A 27,771-nucleotide genomic window follows, 5' to 3' on the forward strand; every position below is an offset into this window, starting at 1 on the left:
TTCTTTCATTTCTTCTTATTTTTTAGTGTTTGAAAAGGGTAAAGTTATATCCCGCGACCCTTCTCAAGCTCGTGGTGGAATTGGGAATATTTCGTTAGCCTCCTCATCTTTCACCACCTCCTCTAACTCCACCTCCACCACCACCTCCTCAACCACCACATCCTCCTCCTCTTCGTCCTCTGCCAACACCACCTCCTCCTCCTCCTCCTCCTCCTCCACCACCTTCTCTTCCCCAACCTCGACATCCACCTCCTCCACCACGTCCACCTCTACCACCTCCACCACTACCTCCTGCTCTTCTTCCACCTCCTCCTCCACCTCCTCTGCCTCCGCCTCCTACACCACCTCCTCCTCTTGCTCCTCCTCCTCCACCTCCTCATCCACCACAACCTCCACCACCTCCTCCTTCTCATCCATCCACCTTCTCCTCATGCTCCTCCTCATCCACCACCACCTCCACCACCTCCTCCTTCTCATCCTCCACCTTCGCTCAGCCTATCCCTCGTCCTCATCCTCCTCCTTTGCCTCCTTATTCACCACCACCTATAACTCCACCTCCTCCACCTCCTCCTCCTCCTCCTCCTCCTCCTCCACCTCCTCCTCCTCCTCCTCCTCCTCATCCTCCTCCACCTTAATCTCCACGTAAACCTTCACCTCCCCCTCCACCTCAACCTCCACCTCTACTCTTCCTCCACCTCCACTCTTCCTCCACCACCACTTCCACCTCTGCCTCCTTCTCATCCTCCTCCTCCACACCCTTCTCATCCTCCTCCTCCTCCTCCCCTACCTCCTTCTCCCCTGCCTCTCCCTCTGCCTCCTCCACCTCCTCCTCCGCCTCTGCCTTCACCACCACCTCATCCTCCTCCTTTGCCTCCTCCTCCTCCTCTCCTCTACTTCCACCACCTTCACCTCTGCCTCCTCCTCCTCCTCCTCCTCCTCCTCTTCTCTGCCTCCTCTGCCTTCGCCTCCGCCTCCTCCTTTGCCTCCCGCACCTCCGCCTCTGCCGCCTCCACCTCCTCCTCCTCCTCCTCCTCCTCAGAAAGCTTAAACAAAATAAAATTGCATATCATTTCATTCTTTTTATTTATAATAATTATTGAGAAAATTCAGATATCAATATATACATGATAATATAACAAATAATATTTATAAAAAATTGCAATATAAATAAGTAATTATGAGCACAACAATTTAATTAGTAAAATTTAATTTAGTTTTCTAGTTTAAGTCAAATACTATTTTCGGAATTTCACTAACAAAGTTATGATAAAGGTGATTAAAATTATGTGTGGCCACCTATGATTTTCAATATCAAGTTGTAATGGTGGTGAATAACAAAAGTGAACCTTGAGTAATTGAAGTGCAGTGTAGTTTAAGAGAGACATCATTTTCCTATTTTATTTGGAATGAAAGAAAAAATAGCTTTAACTATTTTCCACATATTCATATTTCTATATATCTATATTTAAAAGTATTAAGAATAATTTTTATATTTAGAAATAAAATTTAGAATGTTGAATTTATTTTTGAATTAAAAATTTCAAAAATATATGATATGAGTGCCAATTCCCATTCCAATAAAAATGCTGAATCTATGCTGAATCGATTTTCATATTAGAATATAGATTAAAAAATGAGACATCTAAGTTTATCACCCACCCAAGGAACATTTCCAGTCCATCATTTAACAAACGAGGAAAGAGGTGAATTTTTGCAAGAATTTCTATGTTTTTTGCATCATAATTTTGCGCTACTTGTATCAATGATTGATATCTTGGTAACCATAAGACCAAAGTTCAGTGCAAAGGATTGGGCAGACATAGTAATTGAGGACGAATCTTGATAACGAAGTGTTAAGAAATGTATAATGAAACACTAAAAGTATTAATATGTGAAAAGTATCAATAAGTACTTCCCATAGTTGTAGAAAAATAATTATAAACCAGTGTTCTACCTTTCAAATGTGCAAACAAAATTATCCAAAAACGTTATCCATAGGTGTAGAATTTTTTTTTAAACAACAGATCCATAAACATAGCTGTAGAAAAAATTTATAAACAACATATCCATAAACGATATCCATCTACAAAATATTTATAAACAACACATTACATTGTGCAAAGAAAATTGTCGATAAACGCTATCCATAGTTGTAAAATGTTTTTATAAACCATACTTTAAAGCAAGGCTCGAAGAAGAGGCGTGGCTTCAAATATGCAAACAAAATAAACGATATCCATAGTTGCAGAAAAAAATTATAAACAAAGATCGAAGAAGAAGAGGCATGGAATGTTAAGCTAATTTGAATTGACAGAAATGGCTACTTACCTCAAGCCTGATTGGAAGTAGAGTTATGAAGTGACAAGGGCGTTGAGCGTGGATCGAACACATGATCTTCATATATTCAGTCTGACTCTCTCTCGACAAAGATACAGACCGAACACACGATCTTCAGAGACATGGCTTCAAATGTGCAAACAAAATAAACAATATCCATAGTTGCAGAAAAATATTATAAACAAAGATCGAAGAAAAAGCATGGAATGTTAAGATAATTTGAATTGACAGAAATGGCTACTTACGTCAAGCCTAATTGGAAGTAGAGTTATGAAGTGACAGGGATGTTCACCGTGGATCGAGCACATGATCTTCATATATTCAGTCTGACTCTCTCTCAACACAGATACAGATCGAACACACGGCCTTCAAAGATATTCACTGTGACGCTCCCCCAATCAAAGATACAGATCGAACACACGATCTTCACGTATTCAGTATCACCTTCTCCCAACAAAGAATCAGATCTAACAAAATTGGCGTTACCAATGAAAACACTATCCTCGAACAATTGGGCATGAGCGTAGTTTCGAAATCATCACATTGTCTGTGTGAGATTGCTATCGTGAGAAAACGGCTATGAAGGAAACGGATTCAAGAAGACAGCCCATAAAATCGAAAAATAACCTAAATTTAGAAACAGAGTATAAATTTGCGATCGTGATAAAACGGCTATGAAGGGAACAACTCGAATTCAAATAAAAGCACCAAGTTACCTAAATTCAAAAAGTACAACCCATAAAAGTAACAAGTTACCTAAATTTAGAAAGTACAGCCGGTAAAAGAAAAAAAAATAGAAACAGAGTATAAATTACATTCCATAAAAAAACCACCCGTTAAATTAAAAAAACAGAGTATAAATTACATTCCGTAAAAAAACCACCCGTTAAATTAAAAAAAACACAAACCAAAGTAATTTACCTTTAAAATTTAAAGAGAGGAAAGTAAAAAATTAAAGGTTAAATTTAAAATTAAAAATAAAATATGAATTACATTCATTCAAAAAAACATGTTAAATTAAAAAAATACAAACCAAAATAATTTGCATTTAAATTTTAAAGAGAATAAAGTAAAAAAAAAAAAATTGCTTTTCAGGAAAAAGATTGGCAATTTCGCTATATCCCACAACCCTTGTTTGGCTTGGTTGATGTCACACCTACTTTAACACATACATAATTTTTTTTATAAACATACAATACATGCAGGATATCTTATACTTTGCACCTACCATATTGTTACCAGCTGTACGCAATACATTTACAAATATAAGGATACATAACTATGACATAACTTATATGGAGCATGGATTACACGGTTCATTTGGCATACACTACCACACTACACATTTGATTACCATGTATTTTGTTTGGTTGACACCTATGCCAGGTCTGGGTTGAGCCTTCCACGCGGCATCGTGGCTGGTACCATGTCCTAAGTTATATGCTGGTTTGATTGTAGTTCAACTACCACCGATATTTGACTGTTATATTAATGGCGTGGGTTGTTTTGAATCCCGCCACAGTACTTGGCCCTTGACAGATCACCATCGCCTTTATGATCGTCCGTCCTTCTGGGGCAGGTGGCATGGCCTTGTTTCCCCGGCCATGTGACCTCTCGGTAACTCCAACCTTGGTTTTTCCGCCAGCAAATCCCGCCATGTTCCGACGGTTCAGATCTCTTCCGAAGATCGGAGGGTTTAAACTCACTCAGGGTTTTTCGTCGATATTTAATCGACCATACACTGCATTGTTTCATTTGATGTCCGCGACCTTTTCGGACGAGCTCTCTGCTGCTCCTCGAGCTGGTTATCAACAGGTCTACACTGCAACCCCGTCATGCCCGGAGCTGGATCTTATCCGCACTGACCTCACAGGTAATGTAAGGATGTTTCGATCAGTTTTTCTATGGAATACTTTGCACAACTTTCTGTATTGAATACTTTGCTCAGTCTCTGTGTTTTGATTCACGGTTGGATTGCCACCATCTATCACCGAATGCATTCTCATTTTATTATTATTCTGCCAAGTTTTAGGTGCAGTTGCCCTGGCTACGCTTTGGTCGGCTTCCACAGTGACTGGCTCGACACCGGCCCCGAACCATACCAGGTAAGCTTCTCGGCGTTCAATGGTTAGTTCGTTTAGAAAGGTTCAGGGTTACAGTTATGAGTGCCTCCATGGTCTATGCAGGTCTCTATTTTCCTTATGGTTGTCTCCTTTGCTCTCGAGTCACCTTGGTGAAGAACCCTACAGAGGTTCTGGGTTTTGCTGAGACCATCGAGTTTACTTCTTTTGAGTACTGCCGTGCCTCTACTGGCAGGCTTAAACTGTTATTGTGTTTGCAAGGGTTTTACATCTGCCCTCCACGCGCAGATATGGTTATAATGTATATAGTGGAACTATTTCTTTATTCGCATAAGTACTGTTATGTTCAGGATATAACTTGTCGTTACTTCTGAAAGGACTCTCCTCGACCACAATCATTATGCTCGTATTTGGGTATTTTCGTTTGAGATTTCATTACTCTGTCTGAGTATTAGATATTTGCGAGTTTGTTTTGTCTTTTTGTTCCGCACAGTATTGTTTTGATAACACCGTTTTATGATATAAATCCGGCTATGGATTCCTGTATTGAAAATATTAAGATATCACCAGCTGGTTTATCATAGTTGGCCCATCATAATGTGTAAATAATATTTCCTTATCCCGTGGAGGATTACTTTGCATGTATGGCCTTCTGTTTTCATTATACAGTTCCGCAGTCTAATTTATACATGTATATGGTTTGGTTTTTATGCACAAACCTATGGTTTCACACGTTTCCTTCCTCTGGCTCGCATGCATGAATCTGATAGGAATGTGGTCTGCATACATATATTCACTGTTTTTAATGGATTTACTTTTCTGTATTCGCATGCACAGTTTTCCTACTGGATTGAACACGATCATATATTATTACCGGGTGCATGTTCTCGTCCCCGGTTGCAGATATTGTTCCTCTGTTGTTTGCATGCACTATAATGATTATAAATGCTTTCATAGTTATCGGTTCAGCTCTCATACACAAAACTTTGTTTTCTCGTTCAGTTAATGTTTTTCCATCACTGTATTTCACAGCATGTGGAAAGGTATTCGTTTTGTTTGTAGAACTTGTTATTTTTATAGTTTCCTTTTTGGGTTTTGTACTAAACCTTGAGACTCGGTGGTAACCCCTTAATGAAACATAAGGGCATTGGCCCTTTGTCCATCGCTCTTCTGCCAGAGTCTATCTCATGCACACACACAGTTCTAAGAATCCTAGACTGTCTGCTAGGGTTTCTCTGTCCCGAGACCTCTTTATTACAGGTAATGCCTAATCTTTCTCTCAAGGTATAAACCCTCGTACCCTTACTATTCCACGACACTCACAGTCTGCTGGGTATAAAGGTGCCATCACCTAACTGTTCAAGTTTATCAATGTAAGCAATAACCCTTTACTATGGTTATGGACTCGAGACTGCTACTTCGGTAGCCAGTCCTGGTTCTGCACTATTGTTACTATCTGGTATTATCACAGTTGACTCATTAACAAGAAGATTACTCTTTTAGCTTTCCAGATGCAAAACATACTATTTTCACAACATTGTCTAGGAATTACAGAGTCTTACTTAAATAATTCACTGTAAATTCCCTACGCAATATTTTCATAACAGGGACTACTAGTTTGGAACCGTACCTGATCACCTCTGTCAGGAATGGTTTTGCTCAAACAAAAAGTCACCTGAACTTAAATTTCTGCTCTCCTCCCAGCCATGAGATCCATCCTTCAGACGGAGTTCTCCCCCCGAGCCATCCTGCAGGCCTCCAGCCCTCAACAGGATTAGTGCACACTTAGTGCCAGATTATCTGGTCCTTACCAGACTTAACCTTCCTTTTTCTTTTCTTTGCTTCTTGGAGCAAGATGTTGTTTTTTCCTCTGTCTGTCCACACAGCACAGAATCCCTCAGTCAGGGCTTTTCCCTCCTTTTGGAGGGTAGTTCCATCAGTTACCACAACTGATCATTTTCTTTAAGATTCACCTCTAAGAGGCTGCCAGCAATTCCAAGAAAATATTTAAATTTAAATTATTAACTCAGAATTAGTTTGCCACAGTTTTGTTTAAAACATCACAACAACTGTATTAGTCTTTTACCACAGTAACTTTCAAATTTACATACATCTGGGGTCATTACATCTCCCCCTCCTGAGATTGGACATCGTCCCGATGTCTATCTCCTGTAAACAGGTTTGGATAAGCCTCTCTAAGGAGTTCGTCGTCTTCCCAAGTGGCCTTCTCTGGTCCATAGTACTGCCACTGCACTTTAGCTTGGGAAATAACTCGTTTCCGCAGCTGCACTTCTCTCGGTCGAGAATGGTCAGTGGTTCGACCAGAACCTCGCCTTCCGGCTCGACCCGCACATTCTGCCAGTGAATCACATGTTTAGGATCGTAAACGTATTGCTTTAATACGGATACGTGAAACACATTGTGAATCCTAATATGGCTAGGTAGGGCAAGTTGATAAGCGACCGGTCCTACTTTGGCCAAGATCTGAAAAGGTCCAAAGTAACGAGGTGCCAATTTGGCACATCCGCTCCACTGCAAGGTACTCCTTCTTGGTTGGATCCTCACAAATACATGATCCCCAACCTGGAATTCCTTAAATCTTCTCTTCCGATCAGCGAAGCTTTTCTGCCTGTCCTGAGCGACTTTCAAGTTAGCACGCACCCTTTTTACTGTATCCTCCATTTCCTGTAACATCTCAGGACCAATTCGCAACCTGTCTTCCGGTCCACCCCAGCTTGCGGGTGTACGGCACTTCCTCCCATACATAACCTCAAAAGGGCTCATCTGAGTTGAGGAATGGTACCCATTGTTATATGCGAATTCGACCAAGTGGAGATAGTCCTCCCATTGAGTTGGCTTCATCATAACGCATGCTCTCAGCATGTCTTCCACAACTTGATTTACTCGCTCTGTTTGGCCATCTGTTTGAGGATGATAAGCTGTACTAAAGTTCAGCTGTGTTCCCAATTCAGCAAACAATGTCCTCCAAAAGGTTGATGTAAACTTGACATCCCGATCGGAGATAATTACTTTCGGCAGTCCATGCAATCTGAACACATGCTGCATGAAAATATGGGCAATTTGTACAGCCTTATATGTCGATTGCACAGGTATGAAGTGTGCTGCCTTACTCAGCTTATCCACTACCACCATAATGGAGTCATTATTCTTCTTGGTTTTGGGCAGTCCCGTTATAAAATCCATGGAGATAGTCTCCCACTTCCATTCCGGAATGGGTAGCGGTTGTAACAGCCCTGCTGGGTGCATGTGTTCCGCCTTAATTTGCTGACATTCTAGACAGCGCGCTAAATATTCAGCTATCTCTTTCTTCATTCTTGGCCAGTAGTACTCTTTGCGGAGTGCGGTAACCATTTTCTGGTAGCCCGGATGTCCCATATAATGGCTGGTATGAAATTCATTCAAAATCAGCTTCTTAATGCTGTCCTCATTGGGCACATACAGCTTATTATTAAAGCTCAACATATCAGCATCATCTAGTTTGTACCCTTGCTGTATTTCCTTATCAGATTGCTGCTGTAATTGCTGTTTGATGTGCTGATAAACAGCATCTTGTTCAGCCGCTATTTTTATCTTTTCCACTAAAGTACTTTGCCACTTACTAACTGAAATTTTACACACGCATTGCACCTTCCGACTTAAAGCATCCGCTACTCGGTTCTCCTTACCCTTTAGATGCTTAATTTCAAAGTCGAACCCACTTAAGAAGTCGGCCCAGCGAGCTTGTCTCGTATTTAAGGTGGGTTGACTGAAGTAGTTCGTTAAGCTGTGGTGGTCTGTTAATAACAGAAATTTTCTGCCCAAAAGGTAATGTCGCCACATTTTCAGGGCATGAATGACAGCAGCCAACTCCATGTCATAAGCAGAGTACTTCTGCTCATGTTCTTTCAGCTTTCTGGACTCATACGCAATGACTCTTCCTTCTTGCATCAGCACTCCTCCCACACCTTCTTTACTTGCGTCCGTGCAAACCACGTAATCCTTGTTAGGATCAGCTATACTTAATATAGGTGCAGTGGTGAGTAAGTGCTTGAGCTGTTCAAAGCTCTTCTGGCACTCTGAGGTCCACTTAAATACTTTTCCTTTCTTTTGCAAAGAGGTGATTGGGTATGCTACTCTCGAAAAGCCTTCGACAAATCTTCTATAATACCCTGCTAACCCCATAAAGGACCTAATATCTGCCACGTCCTTTGGTATAGGCCACTCCATTATAGTTCTAATCTTCTCAGGGTCTACTGCAATACCTTCTTTGGTGATCACGTGGCCCAAATATTGTATCTCCTCCTTGTAAAAATCACATTTACTGAACTTTGCATATAATTGATGTTCCCGCAAAGTTTGTAACACCAATCTAAGGTGTTCCTCATGTTCCTTCCTTGATTTGCTGTAAATCAGGATGTCATCTATGAATATCAGCACAAATTTATCTAAAAACCGATGAAACACACTGTTCATCAAGCACATGAAAGTGGCAGGTGCATTGGTCAGCCCAAAAGGTAACACCACGAACTCATAATGCCCATACCGCGTTCTGAAGGCGGTCTTAGCGATATCTTCCTCTTTTATTCTGATCTGATGGTAACCAGATCGCAGATCAATCTTTGAAAATACCGTTGCTCCCTTCACCTGATCGAAGAGCTCGTCGATTCTAGGCAAAGGATATTTGTTTTTGATTGTAAGCTTATTTAACTGGCGATAATCGATGCACATCCGAAAGGTTCCATCTTTCTTTTTGACGAACAGCACTGGGGCTCCCCAAGGCGACACGCTGGGTCTGATATAATTTTTATCTAACAGCTCTTGTAGCTGCATCTTTAATTCTGTTAGTTCTGGCACACTCATACGATAAGGTGCCCGTGATACAGGTGCTGCCCCTGGAATTAGCTCAATAGTGAAATCCACATCTCGTTTTGGTGGTAATCCCGGCACTTCCTCGGGAAAAACATCTGCAAACTCTTGCACTATCGGAATGTTATTCAGCATGACAGTTTTGTCCTTTTGATTTGCATACCCCACCTGGATAGCGTAGATTTGACATCTCTTTTTGATGCACTTAGCTAGCTGGGTAGCTGTAATGGGTCGGATCTGCACCGGGTGTCTGATTCCTTGTAATTCTTGCTGATCTCCCTGGTCATCCTTATAATATATGGTCTTGGTTTTGCAATTCACCAAGGACCAGTGTTTCTCCAGCCAGTCCATCCCAATCAAAATATCGTAGGAGCCCAAAGGTAACACATTCAAATCTGCCACTATTGGCTGCCCTGCTAAGGCTAAAGCACAGTTATTTACCTTGGCCAAGACTCGTCTCTTGGCTCCTGTAGCTAGTTGGACCAGCCACGGGTTCTTGAATTTTTCAGTTTGCAGTATACACTGTTCTACAATTTTTGGACTAATATAACTTAAGGTAGCCCCTGGGTCTATAAGAACAGCTATGGATAGGTTTGCGATTTTACCTTCGAACTCAATCATAGATGGCTGGTACTCCGCTTGACGGTCTTCCAGCGCTGCGTTGATTCTGGGTACGCTACGTGCCACGTCCCCAACAGTTGATGCCTCATGTATCTGAGAGATCTGGTCTGTTCCTTTTCTCTGTGGACAGTTTTTAACATAGTGGGGTCCTCCACAACCCCAGCACTGCACTGGTGGTCTGGTCATCCCCTCACCATCTGATCTAGCAGACTGTTCATTTGCCTTAGATTCGCTCATTGGTCTAGACCGGGGCACGTTCCTTGCAACAGGTCTACTACTTAGTCCTTTACCAGCACCCTTATTCCCGCTGCTGCGACCTCCTTTGCTGCTTCCAACCACCCGACCACTCCTTTTCTCATTCCATCTCTTACTTGAAGTGTCCCCCTTCTGTTTACTCTGTTGGTAACAGATTCTCGCCTTACGGATGGCTTCATCCATGGTTCTAGGATTATCGAATTCAATCCTTTCCCTTATATACGAAGGTAGGCTGCTCACAAACCTCTGAACTTTGGCCTTCTCCTCCTTAATGTAAGGTACATAACGTAGCAGTGAGGTAAACCGGTTAATGAATTCGTCCATGGTTTGCTGTCCCAGTCTTAAGTCATGGAATTCTCGGGCCTTCTCATCATAGAAGCGCTCTGTCAAGTACCTCTCCTTGAAATACTTCTGGAACTTTTCCCATGTAATAGTTCTCTCGCTGACCCCCTTGACAATCTTGATTTCCTCCCACCACAGAGTTGCCTTGCCCTGTAACTGGAAGATTGCCAATCTAGCTTTCAGGTTGTGGTCGTACTCATACAACTGAAAATACTTGTTCATATTGATCAACCAGGCTTCAGCAGCTTCCTCCTGCTCACCATCAAAATGTGGAGGCTTAATCTTTCGAAATTCTCCTTGCAATTCCACTTTTTGACGTTTTGACGTTTGCTGTTGAGGTGCATTATCAGAGTGATCCTCCTTATCTTCGGAATTTTCAGGTTCCATTTGATAATCCTGTTCTTCTGTTACCCTTTGCTGTTCTGCACTGGGGTTGGACAGGGGTGGGTTTTGCCTGTCTGACAGGCTCTTCAGAATCTTTTCCTGTTCAACTGTTAGACGTGCGTTGTCCTCTCGCAACCGTGCCATTTCATTTTTCAATTCCTGGACAGTTTCCAGGATTGCAAGATTAGTACTCCGTGATTCTGCATCCAGTTGCACCCACAGTCCTGCATTCTCTTGAGGGTTACTGCCGGGTCCTTGCATTTTGTCCTCACTTTGATTAACTGCCAGCTATTGCAATTCTGTATGTCATTCCAGATAACAGAACACCATTAAGTATGTTTGTTAGTTTGCATTAGTTCTACTTGGTGTACCCTTCTGCATACTGTATATGCTTCACTTTGAGGCCACAGTGTTGAAACTGGGCTCTGATACCAATTTGTCACACCTACTTTAACACATACATAAATTTTTTTATAAACATACAATACATGCAGGATATCTTATACTTTGCACCTACCATATTGTTACCAGCTGTACGCAATACATTTACAAATATAAGGATACATAACTATGACATAACTTATATGGAGCATGGATTACACGGTTCATTTGGCATACACTACCACACTACACATTTGATTACCATGTATTTTGTTTGGTTGACACCTATGCCAGGTCTGGGTTGAGCCTTCCACGCGGCATCGTGGCTGGTACCATGTCCTAAGTTATATGCTGGTTTGATTGTAGTTCAACTACCACCGATATTTGACTGTTATATTAATGGCGTGGGTTGTTTTGAATCCCGCCACAGTACTTGGCCCTTGACAGATCACCATCGCCTTTATGATCGTCCGTCCTTCTGGGGCAGGTGGCATGGCCTTGTTTCCCCGGCCATGTGACCTCTCGGTAACTCCAACCTTGGTTTTTCCGCCAGCAAATCCCGCCATGTTCCGACGGTTCAGATCTCTTCCGAAGATCGGAGGGTTTAAACTCACTCAGGGTTTTTCGTCGATATTTAATCGACCATACACTGCATTGTTTCATTTGATGTCCGCGACCTTTGCGGACGAGCTCTCTGCTGCTCCTCGAGCTGGTTATCAACAGGTCTACGCTGCAACCCCGTCATGCCCGGAGCTGGATCTTATCCGCACTGACCTCACAGGTAATGTAAGGATGTTTCGATCAGTTTTTCTGTGGAATACTTTGCACAACTTTCTGTATTGAATACTTTGCTCAGTCTCTGTGTTTTGATTCACGGTTGGATTGCCACCATCTATCACCGAATGCATTCTCATTTTATTATTATTCTGCCAAGTTTTAGGTGCAGTTGCCCTGGCTACGCTTTGGTCGGCTTCCACAGTGACTGGCTCGACACCGGCCCCGAACCATACCAGGTAAGCTTCTCGGCGTTCAATGGTTAGTTCGTTTAGAAAGGTTCAGGGTTACAGTTATGAGTGCCTCCATGGTCTATGCAGGTCTCTATTTTCCTTATGGTTGTCTCCTTTGCTCTCGAGTCACCTTGGTGAAGAACCCTACAGAGGTTATGGGTTTTGCTGAGACCATCGAGTTTACTTCTTTTGAGTATTGCCGTGCCTGTACTGGTAGGCTTAAACTGTTATTGTGTTTGCAAGGGTTTTACATCTGCCCTCCACGCGCAGATATGGTTATAATGTATATAGTGGAACTATTTCTTTATTCGCATAAGTACTGTTATGTTCAGGATATAACTTGTCGTTACTTCTGAAAGGACTCTCCTCGACCACAGTCATTATGCTCGTATTTGGGTATTTTCGTTTGAGAGTTCATTACTCTGTCCGAGTCTTAGACATTATTTGCTATGCGAGTTTGTTTTGTCTTTTTGTTCCGCACAGTATTGTTTTGATAACACCGTTTTATGATATAAATCCGGCTATGGATTCCTGTATTGAAAATATTAAGATATCACCAGCTGGTTTATCATAGTTGGCGCATCATAATGTGTAAATAATATTTCCTTATCCCGTGGAGGATTACTTTGCATGCATGGCCTTCTGTTTTCATTATACAGTTCCGCAGTCTAATTTATACATGTATATGGTTTGGTTTTTATGCACAAACCTATGGTTTCACACGTTTCCTTCCTCTGGCTCGCATGCATGAATCTGATAGGAATGTGGTCTGCATACATATATTCACTGTTTTTAATGGATTTACTTTTCTGTATTCGCATGCACAGTTTTCCTACTGGATTGAACACGATCATATATTATTACCGGGTGCATGTTCTCGTCCCCGGTTGCAGATATTGTTCCTCTGTTGTTTGCATGCACTATAATGATTATAAATGCTTTCATAGTTATCGGTTCAGCTCTCATACACAGAACTTTGTTTTCTCGTTCAGTTAATGTTTTTCCGTCACTGTATTTCACAGCATGTGGAAAGGTATTCGTTTTGTTTGCAGAACTGGTTATTTTTACAGTTTCCTTTTTGGGTTCTGTACCAAACCTTGAGACTCGGCGGTAACCCCTTAATGAAACATAAGGGCATTGGCCCTTTGTCCATCGCTCTTCTGCCAGAGTCTATCTCATGCACACACACAGTTCTAAGAATCCTAGACTGTCTGCTAGGGTTTCTCTGTCCCGAGACCTCTTTATTACAGGTAATGCCTAATCTTTCTCTCAAGGTATAAACCCTCGTACCCTTACTGTTCCACGACACTCACAGTCTGCTGGGTATAAAGGTGCCATCACCTAACTGTTCAAGTTTATCAATGTAAGCAATAACCCTTTACTATGGTTATGGACTCGAGACTGCTACTTCGGTAGCCAGTCCTGGTTCTGCACTATTGTTACTGTCTGGTATTATCACAGTTGACTCATTAACAAGCAGATTACTCTTTTAGCTTTCCAGATGCAAAACATACTATTTTCACAACATTGTCTAGGAATTACACAGTCTTACTTAAATAATTCACTGTAAATTCCCTACGCAATATTTTCATAACAGGGACTACTAGTTTGGAACCGTACCTGATCACCTCTGTCAGGAATGGTTTTGCTCAAACAAAAAGTCACCTGAACTTAAATTTCTGCTCTCCTCCCAGCCATGAGATCCATCCTTCAGACGGAGTTCTCCCCCCGAGCCATCCTGCAGGCCTCCAGCCCTCAACAGGATTAGTGCACACTTAGTGCCAGATTATCTGGTCCTTACCAGACTTAACCTTCCTTTTTCTTTTCTTTGCTTCTTGGAGCAAGATGTTGTTTTTTCCTCTATCTGTCCACACAGCACAGAATCCCTCAGTCAGGGATTTTCCCTCCTTTTGGAGGGTAGTTCCATCAGTTACCACAACTGATCATTTTCTTTAAGATTCACCACTAAGAGGCTGCCAGCAATTCCAAGAAAATATTTAAATTTAAATGATTAACTCAGAATTAGTTTGCCACAGTTTTTTTTAAAACATCACAACAACTGTATTAGTCTTTTACCACAGTAACTTTCAAATTTACATACATCTGGGGTCATTACAGTTGATATCAAACTCAATAAAAATTATTTCTCTTTTCAGTATGGGGAGGAACAAAAATTATCTATCTCTTATCAATATGGGGAGGAACACGGAAGAACAAGAAAAATAGGATGTGATAGTCTGAGAACTAGGACCTGAGGAAAAGGTAGGTTTGCCTAGTGAAAGAGCAAATAGTTGATGGAAAAGTAAAAAATTAAAAGTTTAAAATTTCACAATATATTTATTTTCTTTTGAAGTAAAAAATGGATAGTTTCAAAGTTAACTTTGGCTATTTAATTGTTTTTGCAGTAAAAAACACAGAATTTCAAAGTTAAAAAAGTAACCGTGAAATTTAAAAACTTAATGTCTAAATTGCCTTCTTCACAGCCAAGAGAATATTTACAAAATTAATGCTTAAATATGAAATGTCAATCTTTATCTCAGTGACTCAATCTTTGAGGATAAATTGTTAGATAAGAAAAAAATTATATTAAAATTCATATGGCTTAACAACATTTTTCACTAATAAAAGAACCTTTTTAACTAATAAATAAAATCATATAAATTAACAACCCTCATCATTAAAGTTGTATGGATTAATAATCGTCCTCACTAGTAATTAAAAAATAATTAATTTATATGTTTTTCTAAATACTTTTAGGTTGGAAAATTTAAATGATAAATATATAAATAAAATATTTATTTCAAAGTTTAAGATAAACTATTATTTTTAGTGTTTCTAAGAGCCTTGCAAAACTCTAGGAGTATCAAAAATTTATCTACTAAATCACTCAGGGTTTTTTTAAGTACAACCCATTAGTTATTGGATTAAAACAATGAGGGAAATCATAAGGAAACACACATTGGGTTTCCCAATAATATTTTGATCTGTAAAAATATATATTAATATATGTATCTATAAATTCACTAATTATAATGAATTTATTATTAGATATTTCTAGATATTGTACTTTATATTAATCCTCACAAAATTGCTTCCCTTATTTAATGTAACCTTTGACTGCTTTGACCAAAATGTCTTATACGATATGTGCCCCTTAACCAAAAACCATTATGAATGTCAAAACACTAATATGACCCATAACCGCTAATTTACTGTGATTACTCATACTCTTAGATAATCATAAACCCTTCCATAATGCAACCTCTAACAACTATTACCATGAATTCTAGAAACTATGACTCCTAGTACACATTAACTCTACCATTAAAACTATATCTTTTATTCACTTAAAATGTCATAACATAGTGATCAATTTGAATGAAGTGTAACTCCAAATTAAATCCCATAAGAAAGGAATATGATAGATATTGTGTATCATTGAGATGATATTTTGATTATTGACCCAAAAATAACTTTTTTTGAGTCAACATATGGTAATGATCTTGACGAGTACTCGCATTTCACCCATTAGATCATACAATGATGGTGTATATTTTGTAGATGCTTTAAGGTCTTAATGTTGGTGTCTGAACTTCATTTTAACTATTATTCCTTCCATCAATTAATATTAGTCAAGTGTATATATATGTTTTTTTTATATTTAGTTATATGTATTTCAAAATTATAAAATTCGTAAATTTCTAAATTGTGTATTTCTATATGTTTTTTCCCTATTTCCCCTGTTCAATGCAATGTGAATAATAAATATGCTTTATTCGATTCATATATACGAGAGAGTCATTTTGCATGAATAAGGGGAGTCTCTAACATTATAATCACTATTCTACAATAAATTGGTCAAATGATCATGATGGGAAAAATTAACAACTAGGAAAAACACGTTGGTGACATGCTGAATATGAACCGATATGAATGTGAAAATTCTAATAAGTCTATTTGGTTCCCCTCTTTACTAATTTCGGTAGACATGAAACAAACTTCACTAGTTAGTTCTCCATAAATCTTTAAAAATCTTCCAAAAGATGGAGAGTACCTCAACACATAACAAAAAATGAATCCTCCCTCATTGCACGTTCAATTGTCCATACAAATAATTGAAGTTTGGTATGTCAACTCTTTAGATGTAGACCCGCAAGAGATTCCGTATCAGCCTACAATTGACAAAATATATATAGGATCAGTTAATAATCTAATATAATATTCCCAATTCCACCATAAGCTCGAGAAGAACAAGGGGATATACTTTTACTCCTTCGAGATGCGAAAAAGAAGAAGGAAGGGAAGCATAATTATACACAACCATTTAAATTTGACCTCTTAGAACTTGTCACATAATCTCATAAGAATATTGCAAGCAAAGACTCACGGAGTTGGAAACTAACAGGGATGTAAACATATACAATAAATGGAAATGGAATATTTCCACGTATTCAAATAGAAGACACATAACAACAATAGAATCTACACTCAATTGCATGAAAAGTTTTTGAGGATATCATATAAAAGGCAGAAAAGAAAAGAAGCATAGAAAATTAGAACAATTTCTAGAATAATGTATTGGGGCCTTTGAAGGTTTCATCGACTCTAAGTTTTCATTGCTTCCATAATATTAAGACGAGTGGTCATTATTAGAGTGCAACTCCCAGTTTCCATATTTTCCATAATATAAACACAAATAGGCATTATAAAATGTGATAATTGTTCCTTTAGAAAATATAACAGATTGGACCATTAATACCATACGAATTTTGATGGTTTCCATAATATAAACACAAGTGAGCATTATCGAATGTGATAGGTTATTTGTTTTTCAAAAATTACAACAAATTGGACCATTAGTACCATACATACCGGAGTGCTTCTATTCTGCTCTGACACGCGCCCGAGTGTAATATGCTGCTTTTGTCAGAGAATATAACAAACTTGACCAGGCTTTTGTTAGAGAATATGCCTTTGCCAAGGAATATAATGCATCGGGCATTGTCTGAGTGGAATATGTGGCTTCTTGTCAGAGAATATGTGGCATCTTGTTAGAGATTATAACAAACTGCATGTGCCCACTAGACACAAATTCATTTCAATGTTGGTGGACATTACTTGGCATAAACTCTTATGAATGTTGGATGAACCCCAAGCGCCTACTACTCGCATTACCTGTCACACACTCACCCAATATTGGCGTGTGAGTTTAAATTCGCTTCAACGCTTGAATAACTCCAAAGTTGCGGCTATGATTCCTATGCCTTCCTAGTGGAGAAAGAATGTTAAAAGAATGTTGCTAGAATGTGTGATATAATTAATTCATAATTACCTAATTGTAAAAATGAAAATTTCATTTTCCAATAAAATTAAAAAAATAGTTAAATTTAAAATAACAAAAATATAAATTAAAAATAAATAAAATTAAAAAAAAAATTGAATTGTTTTCGTTAACGTGCACAGAAAATGGACAAAGTCAACTTTTAAATTCAAAATAGGAATATCTATATAACATTTCTCTATATAACATTTTCTGGAACATTGTCTACGCAACTTCCAAATGACCTCTCTAGTAATGACGATGAATTAACAAAATTATGAATAAGCAGTTTAATTATAATTAGTGTTTTTTATTATATAGTTAAATTGATAAAATACAATTTAAAGATGGGTTTTTTATTGAAAAAACAACTATTAGAATTCATATGGATTAATAATATTTTTCTCCAATAAATAAAAATTTCATATAGATAAATGGGTTTTTTTGTTAATAATAAAAAAATAAATAATTTATAATTTTTCAAAATATTTTTAAATTAGAAAAATTTGAATGATACCTTTTTTTCAATATTTTTAAGAGTATTCTAAAATTCTAGCTTTTTGAAAAACTCTAATTACTAAATATTTGAGGGATTGTTTAGCTACAATTTAGTAGTTGTGAGATTACAACAATGAGGGAAAATATATGGAAGCATCCACTCAGTTTCCCAATAATATTTTGATTTTAAAATACATATATTAATATATGTATCTTTGAGTTCACTAATTCTAATAAATTTATTATTATATATTCCTATTTATTGCACTATATATTAACTCCCCCTAATTGTTTCCCTTCTTTAATGTAACCTTTGACCAGTATGACCACTATAATATCTAATAGAATATGTTTCACTTAACCAAAAAGTCATTGTGAATGGTAAAAAACTAATATGTCCCATAACACATATAACCCCTAATTTAGGGTGATCACTAGTACTCTTAGAGAATTAGAAACCCTTCCACAGTGCAACCTCTAACCACTATTACCATTAATGAAAAACGACATTGATTACTTTATAATCCTTAACATACTAACTCTAAAATTAGGTAAACCATTGTTCACTATGATATTTAAAACAACGAATTCTAGAAACTATGTCCATTGTGTAACCCCTAATTTAGGGTGATCACTATTACTCTTAGAGAATTAGAAATCCTTCCAAAATGCAACCTCTAACCACTATTACCATTAATGAAAAATGACATTGATTACTTTATAATCCTTAACATACTAACTCTAAAATTAGGTAAACCATTGTGCACTATGATCTTTAACACAACGAATTCTAGAAACTATGTCCCCTAGTGCAGTGTCACGATAAAGATATTGTAACTCCTAAAAACTCACAACGCACATAAAATTTAATACTTAGCACATTAACTATAACTTGTATATACCCAAACTGGCTTAACATAGTGAAGATAACAATGAATCAAGTGTAGCTCCTTCAAATTAAATTCTATGTGAAGGGAATATAAAAAATCTTAACTATTTTGTGGATAATATTTTGACTATTGACATTAACCAAAAGAATATTTTATATGAGTCAATCTATGGTAATGATATTTATGAGTATTCATATATGCCCCATTAGATGATATATATTTTGTAGATCACTTGAGGTCTTAGTGTTGGTGTATCAAGCCCATTTCATCTACTATGCTTATGCTTTCAAAACCTTAATTTTACCTATGTTCCTTATCTTAATTTGATTTTTTGGTTTCCTTTCTACTAGTAACTAATGGTAATTATCTACTACACTACAAGTATATAACAATTTTTTTGGAATATTTTAGTAAAATATAAAATATTGTAAAATATTGGTGCATATTTTAATGAATTGTAAAATCTTGTAAAATATTAGTGAATCATTCACTTAATTATAAAATCTTGTAAATTATTGATGAATCCCTCATTTAATCTTTACATCAAGTTATTTTTCCTTCTTATGCATTGATTCTCTAATAGAAAAACAATTATCCAATTACCTTGCTTCAAATAAAACAACATCGTTAGGATTTAGTGGCTCATCACCATCTATATGTTTTTTCAACTTCTTGGTGTGTAACTATTATAGTAACTATTGTGTTTTCTTCTTCAATCAAAACTCTAACAATTGTTCATCAATACACAATATTTTGAAATTACACAAAATTCCCAATGGGATTGACTAAAAGACAAAATGTCTAATGAAAGTTAATTTCCTATATGATAAAAAAAATCAATTAACACAAAGTCATTATAAAGACACAATTTTCAAGTTCAAAAATATAGCCCACAAAGAAAAATGTTCATTACTTAGTATAACATGTTACAATATAAGTATCATCAAAGGATTTCAACTTCAAAAATGATAATACACTAAACAGTCTCTCATCCTCCACTATTTAGATGTATTTCTCCTTTAGCCTTTCTCTCAAATGTATAATTTCATTAAATGAATGTTGTTCCAATGAAAATAGATCCCCTACAATGAACACATATGAAGCTATAGGATAGGTCATTATTCCATACAAGATAAATTGTGGATTCTCTAAAAAGCAAAGAAGCTCAGGTCATGGATGAAAGTGAACCAGAAATTAATTTATTTTCCTTAAACTATTAGATATATAAAAAAATATTGATAATTACACAAAATATGTGGAATAATCAAAGAATGAACAAAGCCATAATGATTCCAAATATCCTATGTTTCTCAAGTAAAAAATAAAAAAAAAAAACATAAGGCTTCGTATTCAAGAAAAACCATTCACTTTAACCCAACACTTTTAAAATCAATGATAATTAGATGAAGCTAGTCATTCCCAAAAAAATGGTTCATTAAGCAATAAAACTAGAACTATAAGTGTTTAAGGGACTAAGAAAATTAAAAAAAAAAAAAAAAAAATTGTCTCGATAAATGCTTCAAATTCTTGGCCAATATATCAGATTTAAACGTAAAAGAAATTTCATGTACTTGAATGACTATATTTCTGCATAGAGGAAATATTCCTAAATCAATTACTTATCATTTAATAGTGGGATATTATGTATGTGAAGAGTTTTGTTTTGGATTCATAAGATTGTAGCTTTCATTTCCAACAATGGAGAAGAGAGTGCCAATTTAATATTTGAATTTAAGACATGAACCTTAAATTAACTTTCATATCTCCCCATCCACCTCCACCATCTAATCATCAACTTGCACCTGCACCTCCTCTCGCCCAACTCAAATTTCTCCAACTCCACTTCCTCCACCACCTTCTCCTCCTCCTCCTCTTCTTCAACCACCTCCTCCAACTCCACCTCCACCACAACCTCCTTAACCACCACCTCCAAATCTACCTCCACCACCTCAATCTCCACCCCATCCTCCTCCTCCACCCCCTCCTCCTCCTCCTTATCCTCCTTCAAATCCACCTCCACCTCCTCTACCACCTTTTCCTCTGCCTACACCTCCTCCTCAACTTCCACCGACTCCGCTTCCTCCACCACCACCAACACCTCCTCCTCCTCCTCCTCCTCCTCTACCTCTTCCTCCTCATTCACCACCAACTCCACCTCACCCACCACCTCCTCCTACTCCTACTCTTTATCCTCCACCTCATGCTCCTCCTCCACCTCCAACTTGTCCACCTCAACTCCTCCTTCTCCTCCGCTTCCTCCTCCTCCAACTCATACTCCAGCTCCACCTTCAACTCCTTTTCCACTGGCCCTCCACATCCACTTCCACCTCTACCTCCACTTCCACCTACACCTCCACATCCATCTCCTCCTCCTCCTCCTCCTCCTCCACACCCTTCTCATCCCCTTCCTCCTCCACCACCTCCTCCTCCTCCTTATCCTCCTACACCTCCACCTCCACCTCCTCCTCCTCCTCCACGAACTCCTCTTCCCCCACCTCCTCTACCACCTCTGCCTCTACCTCAACCTCCTACACCTACATATTCTCCACCATCTCTGCCTCTTCCTCCTCTGCCTCTTCCTCCTCACCCACCACCAACTCCAACTCCACCTCAACCTCCACCTCCACCACCCCGTCCTCCTACTTCTACTCTGTCTCCTTCACCTTGTGCTCCTCCTCCACCTCCTCCACCTCATCTCCTCCTCCTCCATTTCCTCCTCCTCCTCCTCCACCTAAACCTCCACCTCCACCTTCACCTCCTCCTCCACCTAATACTGCACCTCCATCTTCACCTCCTTTTCCACTCATCCTCCACCTCCACATCCACCTGCACCTCCTCTTCCTCCTCCTCCTCCTCCTTCTCCACACCCTTCTCATCCTCCACCTCCTCCACCTCCACCTATACCCCTACCACCTCCACCTTGACCCCCTCATCCACCTCTTCCCTCCTCCTCCACCTACACCTCCACCTCCTCCACCTTCAACTCCTCCTCTGCTTCCTCCTCCTCCTCCTTCTCAATCTCCACGTCCACCTCCTCCTCAACCACCTCCTCCTCCTCCTTCTCAATCTCCACATCCACCTCCTCCTCAATCTCTACGTCCACCTCCTCCTCAACCACCACCTCCTCCTCCTCCTCCTCCGCCTGCTCCTCCTCCAACTCCACCTCCTCCACCACCTCAAGCTCTGCCTACTCTTGCTCCTCCTTCTCCACCACCACCTTTCCTCCACCTCCTCCTCCTCCTCCTCCACCTCCTCCTTCCTTCACCACCTCCTCCTCCTCCTCCACCACCTCCTCCTTGACCACCTCTTCCTCCAACTACACTTCCACCTCCACCTCCACCACCACCTCCACCTTCACCTCCTTCTCCTTCTACTCCTCCTACTCCACATCCACCTTCACCACTTCTACCTCCTCCTCCTCCATCTCCTTCTCCTCGACCTACTCTTCCTCCACCTCCACCACCTCCGCCTCTCCCTCCACCCATTACACCACTTGTAACTCTGCCTCCTCCTCCTCCTCCTCCTCAACCACCTCCACCTCCACCTCCTCCTCCACCACCTCCATGTTCACTACTTCTACCTTGTCCTCCTCTTCCACCTACACTTCCTCCACCTGCACCTCATCCACCGCCTCCACCTTTGCCTCCTCCACCACCTCCACCTCCACCTCCACATCTGTCGAATCCTCCTCCATCACCTCCACCTTCGCCTCCTCCTCCACCACCTCCACCAACACTTGCTCCACCTCCACCACCTCTACCTTCTCCACCACCTCGTTCTCCTCCTCCTTTTCCTCTTCCTCCACATCCACCGCCTCCACCACCTCCACCTCCGCCTCCTCCTCCTCCACCTCCACCTCCTCCACAACCTCCAGCTACACCTTCGCCTCATCCTCCTCCTACTCCACCACCACCTCAACCTCCGCCTCCTCCTCCTCTACCTCCACCTCCTCCACAACCTGTGCCTCCTCCTCCTCCTACTCCACCACCACCTCAACCTCCACCTCCTCCTCCTCCACCTCTACCTCCTCCTCCTCCACAACCTCTGCCTGCGGTTGTGCCTCCTCCTCCTCCTCCTCCTACTCCACCACCACCTCAACCTCTGCCTCCTCCTCCTCCACCTCTACCTCCTCCTCCTCCACAACCTCTGCCTGCGGCTGTGCCTCCTCCTCCTCCTCCTACTCCACCACCACCACCACCTCGACCTCTGCCTCCTTCCCAACCACCTCCTCCTCCAACAATAACACCACCTCCTCCTCTTCTTCCTCCTCCTCATCCTCCTTCTCCACATTAACCACCACCAGCACCACCTCCACTTCAACCTCCTCTTCCTCCACCTCCACCTCCGCCTCCTCAAAAAACTTATAAAAAAAATTTCACATCATTTCATTCTCTTTATTTATAATACTTATGGAGTAATTCTTTACCGCGATAATTCAGATATCAATAAATACATGATAATATAACAAATATTATGTATAAAAAATTGCAATATAAATAAGTAATTTTGAGAACAACAATTTAATTAATAAGATTTAGTTTAGTTTCTAGCTTAAGTCAAATATAATTTTCAGAATTTCACTAACAAAGTTATGATAAAGGTAATAAAAATGATTTGTGGCCACTTATGATTTTCAATATCAAATTTTTGAGAGTGGTGAACATTAAAAGTGAAGACCCAATAATTGAAGTGCAGTGTACTTTAACACAACATTCTCGTTTTTTTTGGGAAATTATTTTTTTATTATTTTTCACATATTCATATGTTTACATATTTATATTTAAAAATATTAAAAATATATTTTTATATTTAAAAATATAATTTAGAATGTTGAATTTATTTGTCTATTAAAAATTTCAAAGATATATGATCTAATCCAAATTCCAATTCCAATTCCAATAAAAAAAATTGAATCTATTTTCAAATACGTTAAAAGAATGAGATATCAAAATATATCACTGACCCAAGAAATATTTCCAATCGGTCATTTGACAAACCTGGAAAGAGGTGAATGTTTGCATGAATTTATATGAAGTCAAAGCAGTAATCTAGTTTTTTGGATCATAATTTTGGTGCTACTGATATCTATGATTGATGTCTGGGTAACCATAGGAAAAAAATTCACTGCAAAAGATTGGGACGATATACTAATTGAGGAATCTTAATGACTAAGTGTTCAGACTTTTCAATGTGTGAACAAAAGTACAATGGACCACAAAAAGTATCAATAAGTATTTCTATAATTATGATTATAGGAAAACAATTATAAACCACTACTCGACATTTCAAATATGCAAATAAAATTATCCATAGTTGCAGAAATTATTTTATAAACAACGCTTTAAAACAATTATTGTGCAAAAGAAAATTATCCATAAACTCTATCCATAGTTGTAATAAAAAATTATAAACCATATTTTAAAACAAGACTCCAAAAAGACACATGTCTTCAAATGCGCAAACAAAATCATCCGTAAGCGACACATCCATAGTTGAGGAAAAAAATTATAAACCAGACTTTAAAACAAAGATCGAGGAAGAAAGGCCATGGTTCAAGAATGTTAAGATACTTAGAATTGACAGAAATGGCTATTTACCTCTAGCGTGATTGGAAGTAGATTTATGAATGGCTAGGTGCGTTGACCTTCCTATACTCAGTCTAACACTCTACCAACAAAGATACAGATCGAACACACGACCTTTCTATACAGTCTGACACTCCGCCAACCAGGATAATGATCGAACACACGACCTTCAAAGATCTTCAAAGATATTTAGTGGAACGCTCTTCCATCACAGATACATTTCGAACACACGACCATATACATATTGACACGTAGAGATTGTAGTGAAATTTGACTGGAACGATGACGAAACTGCTATGAAGGAAACGGGTCGAATTCATGACAGCCCATAAATGAAAAAAGTTATCCAAATTTAGAAAGTAGAATATTAAATTCACTGACAGCCCGAAAAGGCAAAAAGTCATCCAAATTTAAAAAGAAGAATATTAATTACATTCGACTCCACAAAAAGCCAAACTGTTAAATTAAAAAAATACAAACCAAAATAATTAACGTTCCAAGTAAAAGATTAAAAGTTAAATTAAATTTGTTTTTTAATTGTTTTTGAGGTAGAAGAGTGGCAATTTCAAAGTCAAAAGACAAAACAATGGATAATAAAGTAAAAAATTAAAAGTTAAATTTTAAAATAATATTTAATTTTTTTAGTAAAAAAAGGGAATTTCAAAATTAGAAAGACATACTATTTAATTGCTTTTGCAGGAAAAAGTAGTGAAAGTAATTATACATATTTATTTTTGTTTAATAACATTTTTCACTAATAAAATATTTTTTTTAACTAATAAATAAAATCATATAGATTAATAATCATTTTCATTAAAGTCATATGCATTAATAAGCCTCTTCATTAGTAATTAAAAAATAATTAATTTATATTTTTTTCTAAATACTTTTAGGTTGGAAAATTTGAACGATAAATATATAGATAAAATAATTTTCAAGGTTTGAGCTAACCTACTTTTTTTAATCTTTCTAAGTGCCTTGCCAGACAATGAGGGAAATCATAAGGAAACACACATTGGTTTTACCAGTAATATTTTGATCTATAAAAATATATATTAATATATGTATCTATAAATTCACTAATTGTAACGAATTCATTATTAGATTTCTCTATATATTGCACTATATATTAACCCCCACAAAATTGTTCCCCTTATTTAATGTAAAATTTGGCCACTCTGACCACTATAATATCTGATACAATATGTTCCCTTAACCAAAAACCATTATGAATGTCAATACACTAATATGACGCATAACCGCTAATTTACTGTGATCACTCATACTCTTAGATAATTACAAACCCTTCCAAAATGCAACCTCTAACCATTATTACTATTAAAAGGCAATGACATTGATAACTTGATAATTCTTAAGGGACTAACTCTAAAATTAATTAAACCATAGTGCACTATGATCCTTAAAACACAATGAATTCTAGAAACTATGACCCCTAGTACACTTCATGATCATGACATTGTAATTCTTGGAATCTTACAACACACATCAATTTAATATCTACCACATTAACTATAGCATTAAAACTATATCTTTTATGTACTTAAAGTAGCATAACATAGTGACAAAGTTGAATGAAGTGTATATCCAAATTCAATCCCATAAGAAAGGAATATAATAAATGTTGTGCATTTTGGAGATGATATTTTGATTATCGATATTGATCCAAAAATCACTTTTCGTGAGCCAACACATGGTAGTGGTTTTGATTATAGATATTGACCCAAAAATCACTTTTAATGAGTCAACAATAGTAATGATCTTCATGAGTACTTGCACTTCACCCATTAGATGTTATAATGATGGTGTATATTTGGTAGATCATTTAAGGTATTAATGTTGGTGTTTGAATTTCAGTTCAACTATTATCCCTTCCATCAATTAATATTAATCAAATATAGATATGTCTTTTTCTATATTTAGTTATATGTATTTCAAAATTATAAAACTTCTAAATTTCTAAATTGTTAATTTCTATATGGTTTTTTCCTATTTGCACTATTCAATGCAATACTAATAATAAATAGTCTTTATTCAGTTTTTATTTATACATGTTTATACAAAATTCTTTTTAAAATGTTATGAAATGCTTAGTGTTTAGGGTTTAGGGTCTAGGTCTTATAACACTTCAATAAATTCTTTTAATAAACACTTAGAAAAAAAGTTACAAAACACTTGCTAAAGAGTTATAGAATGCTTAGGGTTTAGGTTTGAGGGACACTTTACTAAATTATTTTAATAAACACTTTAAAAAAAGTTACAAAGCTCTTGTTAAAATTTTATAAATTTCTTAGGGTGTAGGTTTTAGGAATTAGCGCTTATAACACTTTGATCAATGCTTTTAATAAACACTTACAAAAAGTTACAAAACACTTATTAAAATGTTATAAAATGTTTAGGGTTTAGGGTTTTAAAATGTACAAAATGCTCGCTAAATTGTAATAAAATTCTTAGGGTTCAGAGTTTATAACAATTTAGTAAATTCTTTAAATAAGCAATTAAAGAAAGTTACAGACACTTGTTAAAATGTTATAAAATACTTAGTGTTTAGGGTTTGAGGTTTAAAATGTTATAAAGTGCTTTTGGTTTAGGGTTTAGGGTTTAGGTTGGGGGTGTGGGTATTAGGGTTTAGGATTTATGGTTTATAATTCTTTAATAAATTCTTTAAATAAACACTTATAAAAAAGTTAAAAAAAGATTTCAGGGTTTAGGGTTTTTTGGGGTTTTTAGGGTTTAGGGTTTTTCAGGGTTTAGGGTTTTTAGGGTTTAGGGTTTTTCAGGGTTTAGCGTTTTTAGGGTTTATGGTTTTTATGAATTAAAAAAATTCCTTATAGCACCACTTCCTACATGCTCGAAGCGCAAGGCAATGTGGCAGTCTGCATGATTATGATAAGAAAGAAGAAGGAAGGTGGCACGAACATGCATAAGAGGTGGTTGACAAAAAAGAACATTAGTAGGAAGGAGGTACATAATGAAGAGGATACAACAATGAAAGTGGAGCAAAATTTTCTAGAAGGCTAAGAGGCTCAGCGATACCAAGCACTGGTTAATGGGTATGTTCTTTGCCTACACTTTGTTATGCTTGTCAATGTCTCTTTTTCTGAATTTGGAATCCATGGGGGCAAGGGGGATGGGAGAGATAGAAATTCAAGTTATGAGAATAGTTGGGATGTGAACGGTGGTGAA

At 37.9% G+C, this 27,771-nt stretch overlaps 2 protein-coding genes across 6 annotated transcripts; both read left to right on the forward strand.

Annotated features, from left to right (window-relative positions):
• Positions 1-3,907: 3,907 nt before the first annotated feature.
• On the forward strand, positions 3,908-4,861 carry LOC149193518 (uncharacterized). 3 transcript variants are annotated; one of them, XM_089406706.1, is made up of 3 exons: positions 3,908-4,210; positions 4,364-4,442; positions 4,524-4,861. In XM_089406706.1, exons 1-3 carry the CDS (start codon positions 3,922-3,924, stop codon positions 4,603-4,605), a joined length of 450 nt encoding a protein of 149 aa, XP_089262832.1. In that variant the 5' UTR covers positions 3,908-3,921; the 3' UTR covers positions 4,606-4,861. The 3 variants fall into 3 exon arrangements, with proteins under 3 accessions (XP_089262832.1, XP_089262833.1, XP_089262834.1); XM_089406707.1 differs by having other exon boundaries at positions 4,370-4,442; XM_089406708.1 differs by having other exon boundaries at positions 4,376-4,442.
• Positions 4,862-11,584: 6,723 nt separating this feature from the next.
• Positions 11,585-12,905, forward strand: LOC149193519 (uncharacterized). Of its 3 annotated transcripts, none has more exons than XM_089406711.1 (3): positions 11,585-12,048; positions 12,214-12,280; positions 12,362-12,905. In XM_089406711.1, exons 1-3 carry the CDS (start codon positions 11,730-11,732, stop codon positions 12,441-12,443), a joined length of 468 nt encoding a protein of 155 aa, XP_089262837.1. In that variant the 5' UTR covers positions 11,585-11,729; the 3' UTR covers positions 12,444-12,905. The 3 variants fall into 3 exon arrangements, with proteins under 3 accessions (XP_089262837.1, XP_089262835.1, XP_089262836.1); XM_089406709.1 differs by having other exon boundaries at positions 11,586-12,048; positions 12,202-12,280; XM_089406710.1 differs by having other exon boundaries at positions 11,625-12,048; positions 12,208-12,280.
• The last annotated feature ends 14,866 nt before the right edge of the window (positions 12,906-27,771 follow it).

The sequence above is a fragment of the Pinus tabuliformis genome, chromosome 2_2, assembly GCF_031772625.1.
Source record: "Pinus tabuliformis cultivar Carrire ecotype Pingquan chromosome 2_2, CPIR1, whole genome shotgun sequence".
Lineage (NCBI taxonomy): Eukaryota > Viridiplantae > Streptophyta > Pinopsida > Pinales > Pinaceae > Pinus > Pinus tabuliformis.